This window comes from Neolamprologus brichardi, chromosome 17 (genome assembly GCF_056152115.1).
Source record: "Neolamprologus brichardi isolate AB-2024 chromosome 17, ASM5615211v1, whole genome shotgun sequence".
Classification (NCBI taxonomy): domain Eukaryota; kingdom Metazoa; phylum Chordata; class Actinopteri; order Cichliformes; family Cichlidae; genus Neolamprologus; species Neolamprologus brichardi.
In genome coordinates, this window is record NC_142120.1 from 11,157,501 (window position 1) to 11,174,046 (window position 16,546).

Genomic DNA, 16,546 nt, shown 5'->3' on the forward strand with positions numbered 1-16,546 from the left:
TGTAAAAGGAGAGAAAGTAGAAACACCCTTAAATATATCACGTGTTTGGAACACCACAAACGCAACAACCAGCTGATCCGAGCAAAGTTGGCCAAGGCCTAAACAATCACACAGATAACTACACAAAAATAAAATCAATTCAATTCAATTAAAAAGGAAAGAACAAATAAATACCTGTAGATATATACAGACTATTGGATGTTTAAATCCGCAAATATGTGTCAGTCAATTTTTCTCTGTTCGCAGGATAGCAAACAAACAAACAAAGGGATCTAAAGGTGTAAAGTATGTGTATTTGCAGCATAACACATTATCAGTTCAAAGTTGTCTTGAGTGAGTCAGTGCATCAAGGACTGTAGTGCCATCTAAATGTAAAGCAGAGACTCTGCATTTACCTTATCACACTTTGCTACAAGTGCTATTTACATGCTTCAAGAATCACTATTTAAACATGCTCAAGCTTTTAAAACTGTAATAATTAAGTGTAAATATTTTTTTCTCAAGTGACGTGGTGTTGACATTTTGACGTCTGTGAGACCTCTCAGCCTTTTTTCTCTTTCTGAATGCGTGCGGTTGGTACTATCTTTAGCCGTGGATGTATACAGCTCACAATGTGGTGCTACACTCCAAGGCTCTAATTACCTTTAAACACCCTACAACAAAAGAACATGCTGGTGGTGCAAAATTGTGAATCTCTGACGTACTGTTCGTGCTCAGTTTCAAAGGAGTGCTTCCCACCAAGAGAGAGGGGGAGAGAGAGGAAAAGAGAGTTAATCAAATTGAGAGGGAGGTAGTGCGAAATAGAGAGGCAGAGAGAGTGTGAGAGGGAGAGAGAGGGAGATATATTTTGAGAGGCCTTTTCAAGTGGCCATTTCATCTGTGCTAATTGATAATTCTCCATGACTAACGTGCCACTGACTGGCCTTTGAGCCACGCTAGCTGGAAAATGGTATTGTATGGTGATTTCTAAAGGATCTCGGAGAGCCAGAGACAGGAAGGGGAGAGTGATAAGCTCAGCTGGACGTACATAAATTCAAGCTTGTGAGTCACTTACACCAAAGGGATGTATGTCAATAATTTCATTGGGATAATAGTTAACAAAAGGGGGGAGCGTTAAAAAGAGCATATTTAGCTCTTCGTTGAAGATTATACTTCTGCTTTACACTGACAAATATGTATGGAAACCTGAAGAGTACAGTGTGATTGCTGATCATGTCATTCAAGACATTTCTGGGCACTGGCCTCTGCTTTTCACCACAGCCTGCCTGATGGGATCGGTGTTGTATTTCATCCCAAGTTCTTGCAGACCAATGTGAGAAATTATGACTTCATCGACCTCGGTTAGCACTCATGGGCACTGTCGCGTTATACGACATTTCACTTTACATTTATCACAAACTTTTACTGCTCTACAGTAAAACGGTGCTGCCCAACCTTATTGGCTTGTGACCCTTCAAACCTAAAATCAAGGCTATCCTCAGAGTGCACCTGTTTAGCTGTTTTGGCCCTTTTCTGTAATGATGTCCTTTCAGTCCCAAGGTTGGTAATTGCTGGTCACTCTGACTAAAAGTCAGTAACCCAAACTATAAAAATCAGTCTCAGGCCCGAATTTCACCAAAGTAAAGTGTTCATACATTTTGGCCAAAGTCCATTAATTTAAACTCATGAGCAGTTTGTGCTTAAATCTTTCTTGGCTGGATGTGTCTGTTTTCATGGAGGGTAATAACTAAAAAGGGCAACAGTGTAAAAATACATTTGACATTTTAAAAGAGAGTTTTCTGCATAGTACCACATAACCTGACTGTGCAGCTCTCTTCACTACAGTCATGCACAGGCTTCTGTGGAGCTGACTGTCAAATCATTAAAGCCACATGCCTCACATTTCCTTATCTGCGAAAGACAGAAGGAACAGATGAAACATTTTCGATTGTTTTCTTGGAAGGATAACTTGCTAAGCTGTTTTATTTTTTGCTTTCGAGTTTCTTCAAGAGTCAAATTGTGAAACGACACTGTTGACTTCACCAGGCCTTTACCATCTAAAAATATGTTCCCAAATTTGGCTGCTGTAAGCACATTTCACTTATATTGCAATGTTTCCACCGGTGATTCATTTGGTATAGGATTAATGAAAAAAGTGTTTAAAAAGTTTTATTTCAACTGAAACCTGATATTGTGCAACACTACTGACAATGTCTAAAGTGGCTAACAAAGATGTAAAACACATGGCCATAATGACACCAACTGTGGTGGGGCCTTTACAGCTGTATCTCTTTTATTGTTTTCTTTCTCTCATATATTCTCTAGTATGTGGAAATGGGATGTCAATGTGAAATTGATGGTTATTGAAGTCATTACCTTCTGTCTTACAGGTTATTCAGTGCAATCTTGGAGCAGGCCACAAAAGGGGACGGGGCTACTCCTATTGGAGGGAAAGCGGCGGGCTTTGATGTCAAGGCTCTGAGGGCATTCAGAGTACTCAGACCCCTCAGACTGGTCTCTGGAGTACCGAGTAAGTACTGAGAGCTATGAAAGTAAAAAAGAAGAATGAAAGAGAGAAAAGCAGGAGCACAAATGGTGCTCTGGGGATCAGGTGTGAATGGTGATTGGGTGTTGTGGGGGGTGGAATGGACCAGAGATTGAAGCTTGCATTGGTGCTTGACGCCACACATGATGACACACATATACTCACACCCAGTCTTCTTCTTGTCAGAAACGCAGAGGCTTTCAGAGCTGGACGATTTATATGCGTACTTGTCTGTGAAGACACTCTTAATGAAAATAGTGTGCTTCCACCTTTATGTGCATTACACTTGCAGACAAATGCAGAGGATGCAAGTGCACAGCTATCACTTTGTCATTTGGTGTAAAAGTGCTGAGTGCCGTTGTGCGCCACGCTGTCCAACATCACTGGGCTGTCATGGCAGTCATGGCAACTGATGAACAGCGTGTTTGCCAGCTGACTTGCGCACAGATGGCATCCAGTTGCTTATGTGCTGTGGAATTTATTATCTTTTTATTAAAGGCTGATCATTAAAGGAAGAAAAACATGAGGTTGTACAATCTAGACAACTTAGCCATGCCAGTTATTCACAACTGACAAGTGGGAAAACTGCTGTTCCAGAAAATATCAAGTGTTCCTCACTCCATGACACCACACTGATTTTTTTAAAAAGTTCAAAAGAGTAACTGATTAAATTAATACGAGTGTAATCTAATAAACTGGTCTCGCCTATATGCGCAAGCCTGTGAGCCTTTTTTGTTTTTAATTTAGTTTGTTTTAACAAATTAGTCAGTTAAATAGACCCACAATTTCTCCTACTGCCTTTTGTATTGTTACGCCTCTTCAGCAGCAACATATTTTTGCTCCTCTTGTTTTAAGTTATTAATATGCAGAGCACTGAGCTTTTGTTTATCAAAGCATTTATTAAATTTAACTGGAAAGGTGTTCTGCTCATAGACAAATTTGCATTTAAAAATACCATGTTTTTTTCTTTGCCTAAAATTAATAGAAGTCATACTTTTCAGTAGAATATCTGTACAAAAGCAATATTAAAGCTTCAGATGAAATATAACAGCCAGCTTAAGTGTTTGCATGGTGATTAATTATGACAATGCTGGTATATGAGGTGCCAGTAATGATTTTTAATGACAGTAATTCACCAATCCTCAGATTTTATAAGAACTGTATGCCTTTTTAAAATGTTCTGTACGCTCTCATATGCATTTTTGGATTCTTAGCAAATGTGTACCTCCTGCAGGTTTACAGGTAGTGTTGAACTCCATAATCAAAGCCATGGTTCCTCTGCTCCATATCGCCCTGCTGGTCCTCTTTGTCATCATCATCTATGCCATCATCGGTCTGGAGCTCTTCATGGGAAAGATGCACAAGACCTGCGTTCATAACCTAACAGGTACACACAAACACTCACTTGTAGAATACCTATTTGTAAGCACTGATGCACAGATATAAATAAAAACATGCACGATCAAACACAGCCAATAGCACACAACACTTCCGTTGCTTCGATACATGATCAAAGCATGTATTGAAGTGTATGTGCAGGCATGCTTCAGTTAGCATTTATTCACATACATACAAAGTGCAAACTTTGGTGTTCAAGGTCTTTGGTTTGACTGAGCTTTGCATAAATTTGAACTCTACAGTAAAACTTTATCAGCAAACAAACCTTAAACAGTTAAATGATCACATCAATTAATTATTCAAACCATCATTTATGTTTCTGAGCAGGAACAATTTCAGCAATAATTGAAACAACAGCTGCCATAAATGATTGAAACAATTTTCAGCAAAGGGCCTCAGGTATAATGGACTGGAGTGTTATTATGTTGGCGTTATACATCCCCTGAGAGGCATTAGCTTTCCACAGGGTAAGTGCCAGTGGAATACTCTGCTATCCTATACATCACCCTGGAGAGCTTGTTTTGTATAATTAGTAAAACACTTTTTCCACATTGATTTTTTTTCATGGTGCCTTTGTTTGGTGTTATTTCACGGTGTCCTTTTAGCCTTTCGACCTCTTTTTTTATGTGAATGGATTGAATCTGTAACAGAGCTTCCCGTAGCAAAAAATCAAAATGTTCAGTGAGCACTGCTTGGATGGACGTAAATCTCTCCTGCTGGGATCTGCAGTTCAAAAGACAAGCGCCTGAGTTCGAAAAGTATGCTCGATAAAAAAGTGCAAGTCTGTGTAAACAAAAGCGTAAGGAGTCATGATCTCAAGGAGAATTTTGATAACAAGGATCCAGTCGCCACTATATCATAAATAGTACAGTACATGGATATTCCATTGAAATGAAACATTGACTAGAGTTTTGAAGCTTGGAGCTTCTGCTATTGCTAGTGCTGGCAAATAGGGTGAACTCTGTTGCAAACAGGTGCCATACCAAAAGCTTCCTTGCAATTGCTTTGGTTGCTAGCAGATTGATGCTGTCACCCATAGTTTGCATGGAAGGCTCCAATTTGTCTGCAAACATGCTAACTAACTGGAAAAAGTATGACACAAACTGGAAGCAGAGACAGTTCACCTTCAAAGTAGGTGGTGCTTTGCCACTGAAATCAACATATTTCAGTATATTCCATGTCTTCACAGTTGCAATTGCAAGTGGCAATCACAAGGCAGTTTGTTTGCAACCTCTTTGCAATTAGCTACTGTAAGCAACTTTTCCCTGGCAATCGCTGATTACAGGGGGTAGCTGACAGCTCTCTAGACATGTATGACTGGAGCTTAGCAACTGATTTCACAGTGTAAGCCAGCAACCTCTTGCAACCAGTAAGGAATAATCCTAGCAGCCAGTGGTTAGCAGACAATTGCCAACAGCTTTCTAGGCCTGTGTAAAGTCACTGCATTGCTACATGAGATGCTAACTTTGACGAGTGAAAAACAGGCTTAAAACAAAACACAATCAAAAACAAGTGAGCAACTTATAGTTTGCAGTATGTTTTAATATGACAAAATCTTAAAAAGTTATTGGAAGTGAAACTTGCACGCGCTACCAATGCAAAATACACTTAAAACACTGGGTTATGTGAAAATTTACAGTTGGCATCAAAGCAGACTTGAGCTACAGAGCACAAAATGATTTTATACCAGCTTCTAAGCATGTTTATTTCTGTTATAAATTTGGTTATCGTAACATGTGAATCCTTGACGAGTGACCTCCTTTTGGAGCATGCCTCAAGCAGGCTTTCAAGGATCTGTGGTTTTTGCTACTTTTAAGTTGGCTTCCTGCTGCTTGATTTCTACATTAAAAATCATGATGAGTAAAAGCTAAAAATGGCTTTTTCTATGAAGTTTAACTCACTACATCTGTGGTTTCTAAATAAATTATAGCTGTCTTGTTGAGCTTTTTTTCCCCTCGTACAACAGAAAATGATCTTTGTGTGTAATTCAGTCTAATTTTCCACCCTCCTCAACAGTGCATCATTAAAGCAACAAAAAATACATTATTTGTAAGATATCTGAAAAATTAAAAAAAAAATGGCCATTGCCACTTTTTTCTCTTTTGTCACAGCCACTATTGCAGAGGAAAAGCCAGCACCATGTGCACCTGATGGAGCTTATGGTCGACATTGCAAGCATAATGGAACACAGTGCAGAGTTGGGTGGGAGGGCCCAAACGACGGCATCACAAACTTCGACAACTTTGCCTTTGCCATGTTAACGGTGTTCCAGTGTATAACCATGGAAGGCTGGACGGACGTGCTGTACTGGGTGAGTCGGACACCAAAGCAGTGTTTTTGTGTTTGTGTGGCTTAGTGAGTACCGGAGGGATTGGTGCGTGGAGCCTCTTTACTGTATCTGTAACATCAGTGCCAGATGAGTGCTTTTGAGAAAGGAGTATAACACAATAACAAAAACACTTGTTTTAGAAAGGTGGGTACATATAAAGACTGAACACACACACAGAGTTAGCTTCTATCTCAGGTTAATGCAGACAATACACTGTGTAATTGAAGCTGCAGATTCATTTAGAACGTGTGTAGAATCCCTATGCTTGATTTCAGTGTCAAGTGAGCAAACATGGGGCCACAGACAACTAAATATTTCCGCAGGGACAAGTTTCCCTGCTGATCAAATCAAACAGAGCTTGGTAAATTAGAACAAAAGGGCTTTCAAGATGCTGGACAAACCTTTAGAACAGCTTTAAGTGCTTTGTTGCAATTGCATTTTTTGAAAGTTTTATCTTGTAGGGAAGTAAATGCATTAATTTTCTGGCTTGACATTTTATGAAATGGTTACAAATTAGTTACAAAAAGTAGCAAAATAAATTTCTCTTGTGTTTGAGATCTACATGGCACTCGGAGGTCAAATGGACTGCAGCTTAAGAAAATAACAGCAACTAGAAGAACACTGCAAAAAAACAGAAGCTGAACAACACACCGTGGAAATAAAAAAAAAAACACAGCTGAAATTGATTAAAACAAAAAAGAAGTTGACTAAAACACAGTAGAAGCAGAAAAAAACAAGAAAATTCCACAAAACACAACAGAAGTGTTTCTGGGGACACAATACCGTGACGAACCAGCTGCAGAAATGACAGAAATCAGCGCATGCCAAGCATTAAGACACGCTTAAAATAACCAGAGGGTTCATCGGTGTTGTGAGGCTTAAAAAGATGGAAGGTAATGTTTGTTTTAATCACATGATTTGTATAATAATGTAAATACATTCTTGCTATTAGCTATTTACTGTTAGCTTGGCACTTCCGCGGCTGTTCCGTCACCTTATAGTCTCCCCAAAAGTTTTCTGTTTTTTTGTTTTCACTTTTGCTTCATTTTTTTCTATTTCCATTGTGTTTTATTAAACTTTCACTGTGGTTTATGTGCTTTTTCTGTTTCCTGATGTTTTCTTAAGAGCCACTGTAGGGATATCACGTAAAAATGTGCATCCAGTATGTGCTTGTTGGTTAAGTTACTAGCTCTACATCCGTTCTGCTATTCCTGCTTATCTACTGCAGTTTCCTGTTTATATTTACACACAGCACTCCTATAACAAATTTGACGTGCTGTAAAATGTTAAATCGTCGAATGATTGAAGCACCAGCCCTTTGACAATATTTTGTTTGTGTTGTAATTTTACATAATTTTCAGCGTCACACACTTTCACTACAAAATATCATCATGCAACATCTGCTGCTGTCACAGCACATAAACCTGCTGTCAGCCTTCTCCTTTTTATCTCTGTCCCCCAGTCTTTGTGTTAAATTCTTTAATTAAGAGCCTTATCATATTATTATCCGCTAACCTAACCTTTGCATTTACAACCTCAATCTAATCAGTAATCTAATAGTCTAATAGTGGGACTTTTGTTTTGAAGTAAAATCCTGGATGCTAAACTGCTCACTTTGTCAGCATCGATTGCTACATATATCCACCCCATTTATTCATCACAACAATTTCCACATTAATCTCTCTTGATACTGTTATATCTTTGTTTCTAGATCCATTCACCAATCTAAGATGAAATTACCTAAGTTACTGTGGAACTTTAAATTGCAGCCAGGGTTTGCCATTAAATTACAAAAGTGTTCTTAATTATGGATCGTGGTCTGCCTGCTCTCCAAGCAAAGGATAAAAGGCTTATAGTCAGTTTTAATCATACAATTATGCCATTCTCACTGCTACCTGCTGCTCTTTTAACATACACTGCTCCTTTTCTTTTTTCCTGCTTTTATCTCCTTTTAACCTCTCTCTCTAACACACTTTCCTGTCCTTGACCTCTACCGCCCTGACTCATCCTTGACTTCATCTTCTCTCTGTCAACCTTCTCAAAACCTTTTCTGTCATGTTTCCTGTTCTTTCCCTACTTTTCTCACCCACCTGTTGATTCCACATCTGTGCTACTCCCCCCTTTTTCTCCTTCCTCTTCTTTCTCCTTTTCTTTCTTCTTCGCTCCTCTTTGCCTTTTCTCTCTCTCAGATGCAGGATGCTATGGGCTATGAGCTGCCATGGGTCTATTTTGTCTCTCTTGTCATCTTCGGCTCTTTTTTCGTTCTCAATCTCGTTCTGGGAGTGTTGAGCGGGTAAGAGGTTATGCTGTTGTCACTCGTGTATGTGCAGTAGGTGTGCTGTGTGGCTTTATTTACTATTTTAAATGTGATAAATGACGATGTTACAAGACTCCCGTAATGCAATCTAAAGTGCAAGTTTTTTCTTATTATTTCTCTTTTTGTTGTCATTAAGCCACATGTTTTAACACATGCATACATACAGACCCAGTAAAATAATAAATTTGATGCAAATAAGAGCCGTGTGCTGACCGCAGTCTCACCTCATCATTCCACCAGAAAAAGTAGAGCTAGACAACTGTAGTCCTCTGTTGTTGAGGAAAGATAAAATGATGATCACTGAACTGAGCAAAATCTTTTGCTCTCTTCCCTTTCTCTTTCACTCAATCAATCCTTTGGCACAAGCCTGAAAGAAATACACAAAAGCACGTCTATCTGTCGTGTTCATGTCAGTTTGCCCACCTGTCTGTGCTGAACAGGTAGACACATACACACAAATATTTACACATTTCCAAAACTTAACACATTTCAACTTAAAATGAACACTACTGTGTTCCTACATGTTTTTTAGCTTACATGCACGTTTGTATCTTGCAAGTTAGCATTTATCTTTCTTTTTTTTTTTTTACATTTGTGCGCGCACACACAGAGTGTTTATATTTGTTTAAAGGCATGTGCTGCGCTGTGTGTTTTGTTTCAACAAATACTGCTCGAGCAGGCTCGCTGGGTGCTGTTTTACCCCACTCTGCCAAGTCACACTGTTTCAGTACAAGCGCCTCCCGGTCTGCAGGGACACACTGGGGTATAAATAATTCACCCCTCAGGTCAGCCGTGGAGGTGGAATGCTAAAAAAACTTGCACAACAGGGAAAACACAATAAGGACAGAGTGGAGTCTGGAGGAAATGTGGCATTAAATATGGAAATTATGGAACAGCAGGCTGCGCTGAGTAGTGAAAAGCATTTTTTTAAGCATCCGTAACAAACATTGTTTGTAGATCATACATGATGGTAATAATAATGATGATAATGTTAAAAAAATAATTGTCAATAAATTGGCAGAGAATGGTTTTGACTTGATGTCTATTTCCAGTCCATGGGAGTCTTGGTGCACAGTCTCTTCATTTGTCTAACTACACTCTTATTTCTCCAGTGATTAAGGATGAAAAAGAAGAATTACAGTGGAAGTAGAATCACCTATGTGATTATTAAACTTCTGACTTCTTTTTTTTCTTGCAGGAATACATTAATTCATTTATTTTGTTTGTCACGTGAGACTCGCAGCCTCCTATAGGTTTCACTGTTTTAAAAGACCCGATGAATCCACCAATGCATCTCTTTATCATTTCTCAAACTCATATTGCCCAAATACTTTGCCATGTGGCACACTAAGTGACTAACAAATAATATCAATGCACCATAATCCCAGCAGGGAACAAGCAGAGGTAAACGGTTCCATCTGTTGGGAACTTTCACCAAGGATCTAACTCATTCCCTTATCCCTCCTTCTCCTTTCTCCCGTCCCCATCATCCTACCACTCCCTGCCTTTTCCATCAATCCCCTGTCTTCTTGTCTTACTTTTTCCTCTTTTACCATCCATCTACTTCCCATCTTCCATCCTTCTATCTCCTCCCTTTGCCCCCTATCCTGATGCCTCCTAGGTGAATGATGCTGTAGGTTACACATGGCCCTGGGTCTATTTTGTCACCTTAATCATCATCGGATCCTTCTTTGTGCTAAACTTGGTTCTGGGGGTATTAAGCGGGTAAGGGCAGGGTCAAAGGTCGTTTGAAACTAATTTTTCTTTCTTGCCTTTTTGCTGCTCTTGGAGAATTTTGCTTCTGGTCTTTTGCTCGAGGGATCTCTTCACTTCCTTCTCCTTCCTGCCTCTTGCTGCTGCTGGCGTTTATATTTAATGAGTACAAAGCATGTACCAGAATGTGTTTCTATATAGTCCCATTGGTTGCTTTACAAGACCGTGTATCTGAGGCTTTGTGACTCTTCCAACTGAGCATTGCTGACTGCACATAGGTTTTTTTTTCTTATCACTGTAGCTGACTGTAGTGAAATCATACTTGAGCATCTGGCTCGAAGACCACTGAAACCTTCTGGGTATTGTTTCTCTTACTACAAGGCTCCACTGCTGTTTCTGTAAAATAGCACTAGTTCTGTCATGAAGTGCTCTGTTTTCAGCACTTATGCAGGGTGGAAAAACTACCATCTCATTTTGTTTTTTTAAAGGAATTAATATGTAAACTAAGAACCCTTGTGATTAAAGCTGTTTTAAACCAGCAGTTAATACACAAAAACATGTAAGAAAATGTATCTAAATTCAGCAGTAACAGAAGTATATCAATTGCCACCTAAAAACATCTTAAATTTCTCAGTTCCAAGATCAGCTCTGCCAGGGAACAGGTTTTAGAGTCAGATGTCTCACCCCTGACTGACTGACCTGAATCTGACTTGATACCCTCAGGAGAGGTGGCAGCAGCATTGTAGGGAAAATAATAGAGGTCTATCTGTACCAAACAGCTTGGGGGGTTTGGTTGTCCGACTCTTTGTCTGACTTCTGACTAATGATGCTGTCAGCTCACTACACAGCCTGACCTTTTACCAACTGGTTACTCCATGGTGTGTGTAGGTCTCAGATTGGCATAATAACTAATGGCTAAACAGGAAGAAGGAGAATGACGGATGTAGAGACATAGGCTTAGGGTGTGACTGTGTTTGTCTGGATTTGATGTAATACGTAAACAGAGAGGATGGAGAAAGTGGCTCGACCGAAAGAGAATGAATAGGTAGAGAAAGGAGAATTAAAAGATGACTGAGGGCAGAGAGGTGAGACAGTGGAGAATTGGAAAATGAGCGTGGAGCCTGAGGATTTAGCACTCAAGGCCACACTCACACACACACATACAGGATATGCGCACTGAACTGCACAAGCCCAGATCAATAGGATTGGATCTCCTGCTAATGTTCTGACAAGTGGGACAATAGCTGTTTGTCCTAATGCTCATTGATCTGCTGTTGTGGGTTTGAGTGTGGAGTCTGCAGTTCAATCTGAAGTTCCATCATTCCCCTAAATTTCACACAGACATCCTCAAACACACTTGAATTCTGCCCAGCCAATAGACATGACCAAAAAAAAAGTCAATAACAATACCAAGAGTTTCATCAGTTCTTGATCTCTGGAGAGCAGTGAAACACTAACAGCCTACACAACCTCTCTTAAAACCTTTGTGCTAATTGCTTGAAATCTGATTAGGAATATTGAGATAACGCTTAAACCTGAGCTTCAAAAAGAGTCCCACTTGTATGTTCAAAACTAACGTAGGGAAGTTTACTTCTATGTAAAATATTCACGACAAGGAGGCATTTGCTGTGTTTATTTTCCAACAGGCCTTTAAATATGAATTTGTTCACGTTTTAACTGCAAAAATTCCCAAGTCTCCCAGGTCCTGTCAGCCCTCATCTGAATGAATTTCCTTTGTTCAGACTGGATCTTTGGTTCTAACCTGTCTTTGACCTTCCCCAAGTGCACCGTTTAATCAAGTCTTCCTCAATTCTTTCTTCCCTCCTGTCACCTGGAAGCAATTTCACTGAATTTCATCATAATGATATGATATTTCACACTCGCTGGTCACGTTGGTTTTAATTGTCTTAAATTATTTTTTCTGCACGTGTTCTTTGTGCACAAAACCTCCGAAATCCAGGTGAGGTACAAACCTATAACTTTTTTCTGTAATCAATGTCTCTGAGTAGTAACTGAAAGAATGAGTTGGCGGGCAAAAGGTTCGGAGCTCAGCGATGCAGGATGACTTTAGTGCAGAGCCACCTCTCCAACTATTTGACAACAGCTGAGGCTGTGCAGCTGGTGAGGGCGCCCTCTTTGTGCCTCCCTCCGGGGTTCTACCAAGCACATTGCAACCTGGGGTAGACCCAGAAAACACCACAGGAATCCCATTTCCCAGCTGGCCTGGATCCACCTGGGAGTCCAGTACAGATAAATTAAGTCTTGAACTTTAATATTTAGTACGTTTTTACAATCGGCAGACTTTTCACTGTAGCTTTTTATCATATTAGCTGAGCATGCATCAGCCAGAAATCATCACCTGTTCCCTGCTGAGAAAAGGTGGTACAATTCATCAACAGTGCAACAGCCTAAATGAATAGGGTTCCTGCTGCATCACTTCCTTTCACTCTTTTATTTGGTTCTTCCTTTTTATCTATGTGAATCACATGGAATCAGTCCTCATCATCTTTCATGGAACCCCAGCTGGCTTGAATGGTATTTCATTATTTGAGTGGTTGATATGTAAATAATTATTAATAAGGTATAAAGATCTATATTCTAGGAAACCAAAAGCTGCATTTGCATACTAACACCGTTTCTCCGTGGCAAAACTTTTCTTTCGTTACTTAACTTTTCTTCTCTCTGGCAGGGTTTTCCCTCTTCTTCTTTCCGAAGTATCCTTTTCTTTTAACTTGATCACTTTTGTCACATGATGATTTTGCCAAAACCTTAGTCAAGATTTTCAGATTCTCTTTCCTGTCTTTCTCTCTGTTTGCTCTCTCTTTCCCATCAATTCTCTGCCCCGCTGCTTCTCTTCTGCTCCCCTCCTCCCAGAGAGTTTTCCAAGGAGAGAGAGAAGGCCAAGGCGCGCGGTGACTTCCAGAAACTCAGAGAAAAACAACAACTGGAGGAAGACCTCAAGGTAGTTTGGTGTGTGTGTGTGTGTGCATGTGTGCATGCGGTTGTCCCCATGCCAGAAAAGCTGTTACAGTCTTTACCAAAGACTTGGGTTCATTGTACTGTCAGTGTTCAGTAACCTGTAACCCTTCAGTAACAGTGAGCAGGGAAAGCAGAGCAAACTTTACTTCGAAGTTACCTAAGTTACAAAACAACACAAGCACTCCTCTTACCTCATGGAAAAGTGTAAAAAAATAGGGCACACGAAGATTGAGACACATGATACATATTCTAAAACATTTCATTCTTATGATTCCAAACAGATGTGAAGTCTGATCTTTCTGTTTACCCATCAGTATTTCCCTTGTTTGTGTGTGAATATAGGGCTATTTAGACTGGATCACTCAAGCTGAAGACATTGACCCAGAGAATGAAGAGGAGGGCATGGACGACGAGAAACCCAGAAATCGTGAGTGTGCGTTTTTTTGACAGAAGGAAGAATAGTTCTCCGTGAAGATGACGCTGTATGCATGTGTGACTGAATTATTGTTTGGTGGTTAGGATTAGCTGTGTCAGGATATGGTAAGACTTTGGCAAAGGCTAGCTGGAATGATTTCCTCCCAGATGCATCGCAAGTTTGTCAGGATAGGTGTGGATGTGTTTGCGCTACATTTATTGCTCTGTCTATAAGTAGTGAGTCTCCTTCACACTGTTATGGCACAGTCATTAAATGAACAACTGACGTATGGGCAGAGTGACTGACAGACCGAGAAGATATTAATATTATCTGCTTGCTTTGGCTGAGAATCATCCTGAGGATTAAAACCTGTTTAGATATTAGTGGAATGTGTCAGACTGCAGCTAATAGCCTCTGGGCCCACACTGTGACACACAACAAACACACACTACTGCAGCTATGCAAAATTAACGTAGGAACACACACACGCACTGTAGGTACACCCTAAGGAATTTGTTTACTTGTGTTTTGACAGAAATTTACACACACAAATTAACACCTTATCTCTCTATACAAACACCTTCGGAGAGATGCAGCCGCACATGGCTCATGTCTCCTCAGGAATGCACTATATTTCCTTGGGAGGGAAAGTAGACACTGGCCTCTTTAACCTGGAGGTTGGAGCTCAGAAGTTAGACCTTGAAAGAGGGACAATAAGAAAGAGAGGCAGTGATTTGACAAAATGCATGTCTGTTGTATTCCTGGACATGCACCCTTAGTATAAACAGTATGGACTGTGAAGTATTTTATAAAGGCTTGGAGCTAAGCTTGCTCACACTGGTAGTGGCTGAATGAATAATGAGGACTAACCACGAAGAGACAGAGCGTGCATTCTGCTTACATTCTGCGCACAGCCACGCTCATCTCCTGAAAATCACTGTGGTTCATTCGGAGAAAACACTGATGACTGCCAAGGGAAAAAAGAAAGAAAGAGAAAATCTAATGATGATCTAATCTTTCAGGGAATATCAAGAAATTAACATGGTCAAATGAGCAATGACCCAATTTACATGAAAATAAGGCACAACACCCCCGTGGCTAATCCGTAACAAATCTGCTTGTTTTCACCTGTTACCACTGTGCTCCCCTGGGCCAATCAGTCTGGCAAACACACATCAGCAGTCTCTTAGATAGTGTTTTGGCCCATTAACAAACAAACAAATACAGTATGTGGCCAATTTTGAAAATGTCACATCAAAATATTATGATTTTTTTTTTTCTGCTCTAAGTTTTGCAAATTCTGCATCAGTGATATATTTTGCAGTGTCTGAACAAGCCAAATATGGCTGTAAACCAGAGCCTGTAAGTGTTTGCTATACAGTAAACATACACACATATACATATTTTCCTCAAATAAATCTACCATGCGATCTCTGTGGATCACTTAGTTGCAAGATTAAGCCTGTGACATCTTCTAAACAGTATAAATTAGGCCATTAGATGTAGATGATTCAACAAAATGATTAATATATATGATGCAAAGTTCTCTATAAGAAAGATCAATCATCGCTCTCTGTTTGTGAAGGTGAAAAATCAAGTCACTTGCTCTGTCTATTACTCTGCCTCCCCTCTCCCCAATGGATGGATCCTCTTGTGGGAAGATGAACGAGGGCAGTTTGTCCCTGCTGCCCAGGACATTTTGCATCAGCTCATGCATGCACAGCTCACCTAAATGTGTGTCCTAAGAAGCGATAGGAGACTCAGAGAGTAGAATAGATGAAAAGGGAAAAGTAGATGTTTAGACAGTGTAAGGACTGCAGAGTGTACACGGACTCCAGACAATATCTAGAAAATCAGGTTAGGGGATTGTCTGAAGTTGCCTTTTATCACATGTGGCACACAGCAGCAGCAGAGGTTCGCTTCACGTGCATTACTGCTGTAGATAGTCCTGAGCAGGGTGTGCAGAAGTCACATGACACCCCATGGACTGCCTATAAATTCCCTCGATATTCACTAGACTTGCTGTTCTTATTCAGGTTAAATCAGCGTCATCGCTGGACAACCCTGCTGTCTCATGATGTTCTAACATGAGGCTCCCAAAGAAGATTAGGCTTGCAGTGCAACAGGACTGCACTAACATCATATTCAATATTATGAATATGAGAAGTTGATGATGTCAAGTATAATATATGTAAAGTATGTGTGTTTTCTGTCATCTCAAGGGCATAGTCTGTATGCATGTCTTCCGTGCTGTTGCTGTCTACCATCTTGTTCTTGCATGCTGTCATCGTGTTTTGTTGTCCTTGCTGTTTGTGTTAGGAGTGTCTCCATCCCACCTGAGAAGCAAGACCAGTATGCATGTCTGATCCAGTCATTCTCCTGACTGTCAGGATGGTGTTTGTGTATCCTCTGTGGCGTTGACGTGTGCTTCCATGTAATTCCGGTTGTGATTAGGCATGTGTGCACCAAAAGTGGTTGTAATTACGTTTGGTCTACATGGCTTCTGTTTGGGATGCCTTCTTGATGGTGCAGTGATACAGTATATTGCATCTATCCTGGAAATGCACCGATCCCTTAAAGATTTGTAGAGGATGTGACTAAGATGTTCAGGCTGCTGCTCTGTGGCTTCCCGCTGTGTGGAGTAATAAAACAGAAATTTTCAATTTTTCTTGCAATGCATTCTCATCCAGGGATGTCAAATACTGCCGTTTTGTCAGATTCTCCTTGTCTGAGATTGATACGCAAAAATGTGTCCTACAATACACACAGAGCGATGAAAGATGTCCACATTAGGACGTTTGAGTTGTTGTGGTGAAATAAATCACAGGTTTGTTAACCAGGAGATCACAGCCTCCTGGTTTTCAGTCTTGT

General features: G+C 40.2%; 1 protein-coding gene across 1 annotated transcript in view; it reads left to right on the plus strand.

The window, feature by feature from the left end:
• Positions 1-16,546, plus strand: part of cacna1c (calcium voltage-gated channel subunit alpha1 C) — a 222,027-nt gene that overhangs the window by 143,502 nt on the left and 61,979 nt on the right. Inside the window, exons 5-10 of the mRNA XM_087830331.1 lie at positions 2,370-2,509; positions 3,759-3,911; positions 6,034-6,233; positions 8,441-8,544; positions 13,156-13,243; positions 13,603-13,687. Coding sequence (XP_087686457.1) covers positions 2,370-2,509; positions 3,759-3,911; positions 6,034-6,233; positions 8,441-8,544; positions 13,156-13,243; positions 13,603-13,687 — 770 coding nt within the window. The remainder of the gene's footprint in view (positions 1-2,369; positions 2,510-3,758; positions 3,912-6,033; positions 6,234-8,440; positions 8,545-13,155; positions 13,244-13,602; positions 13,688-16,546) is intronic.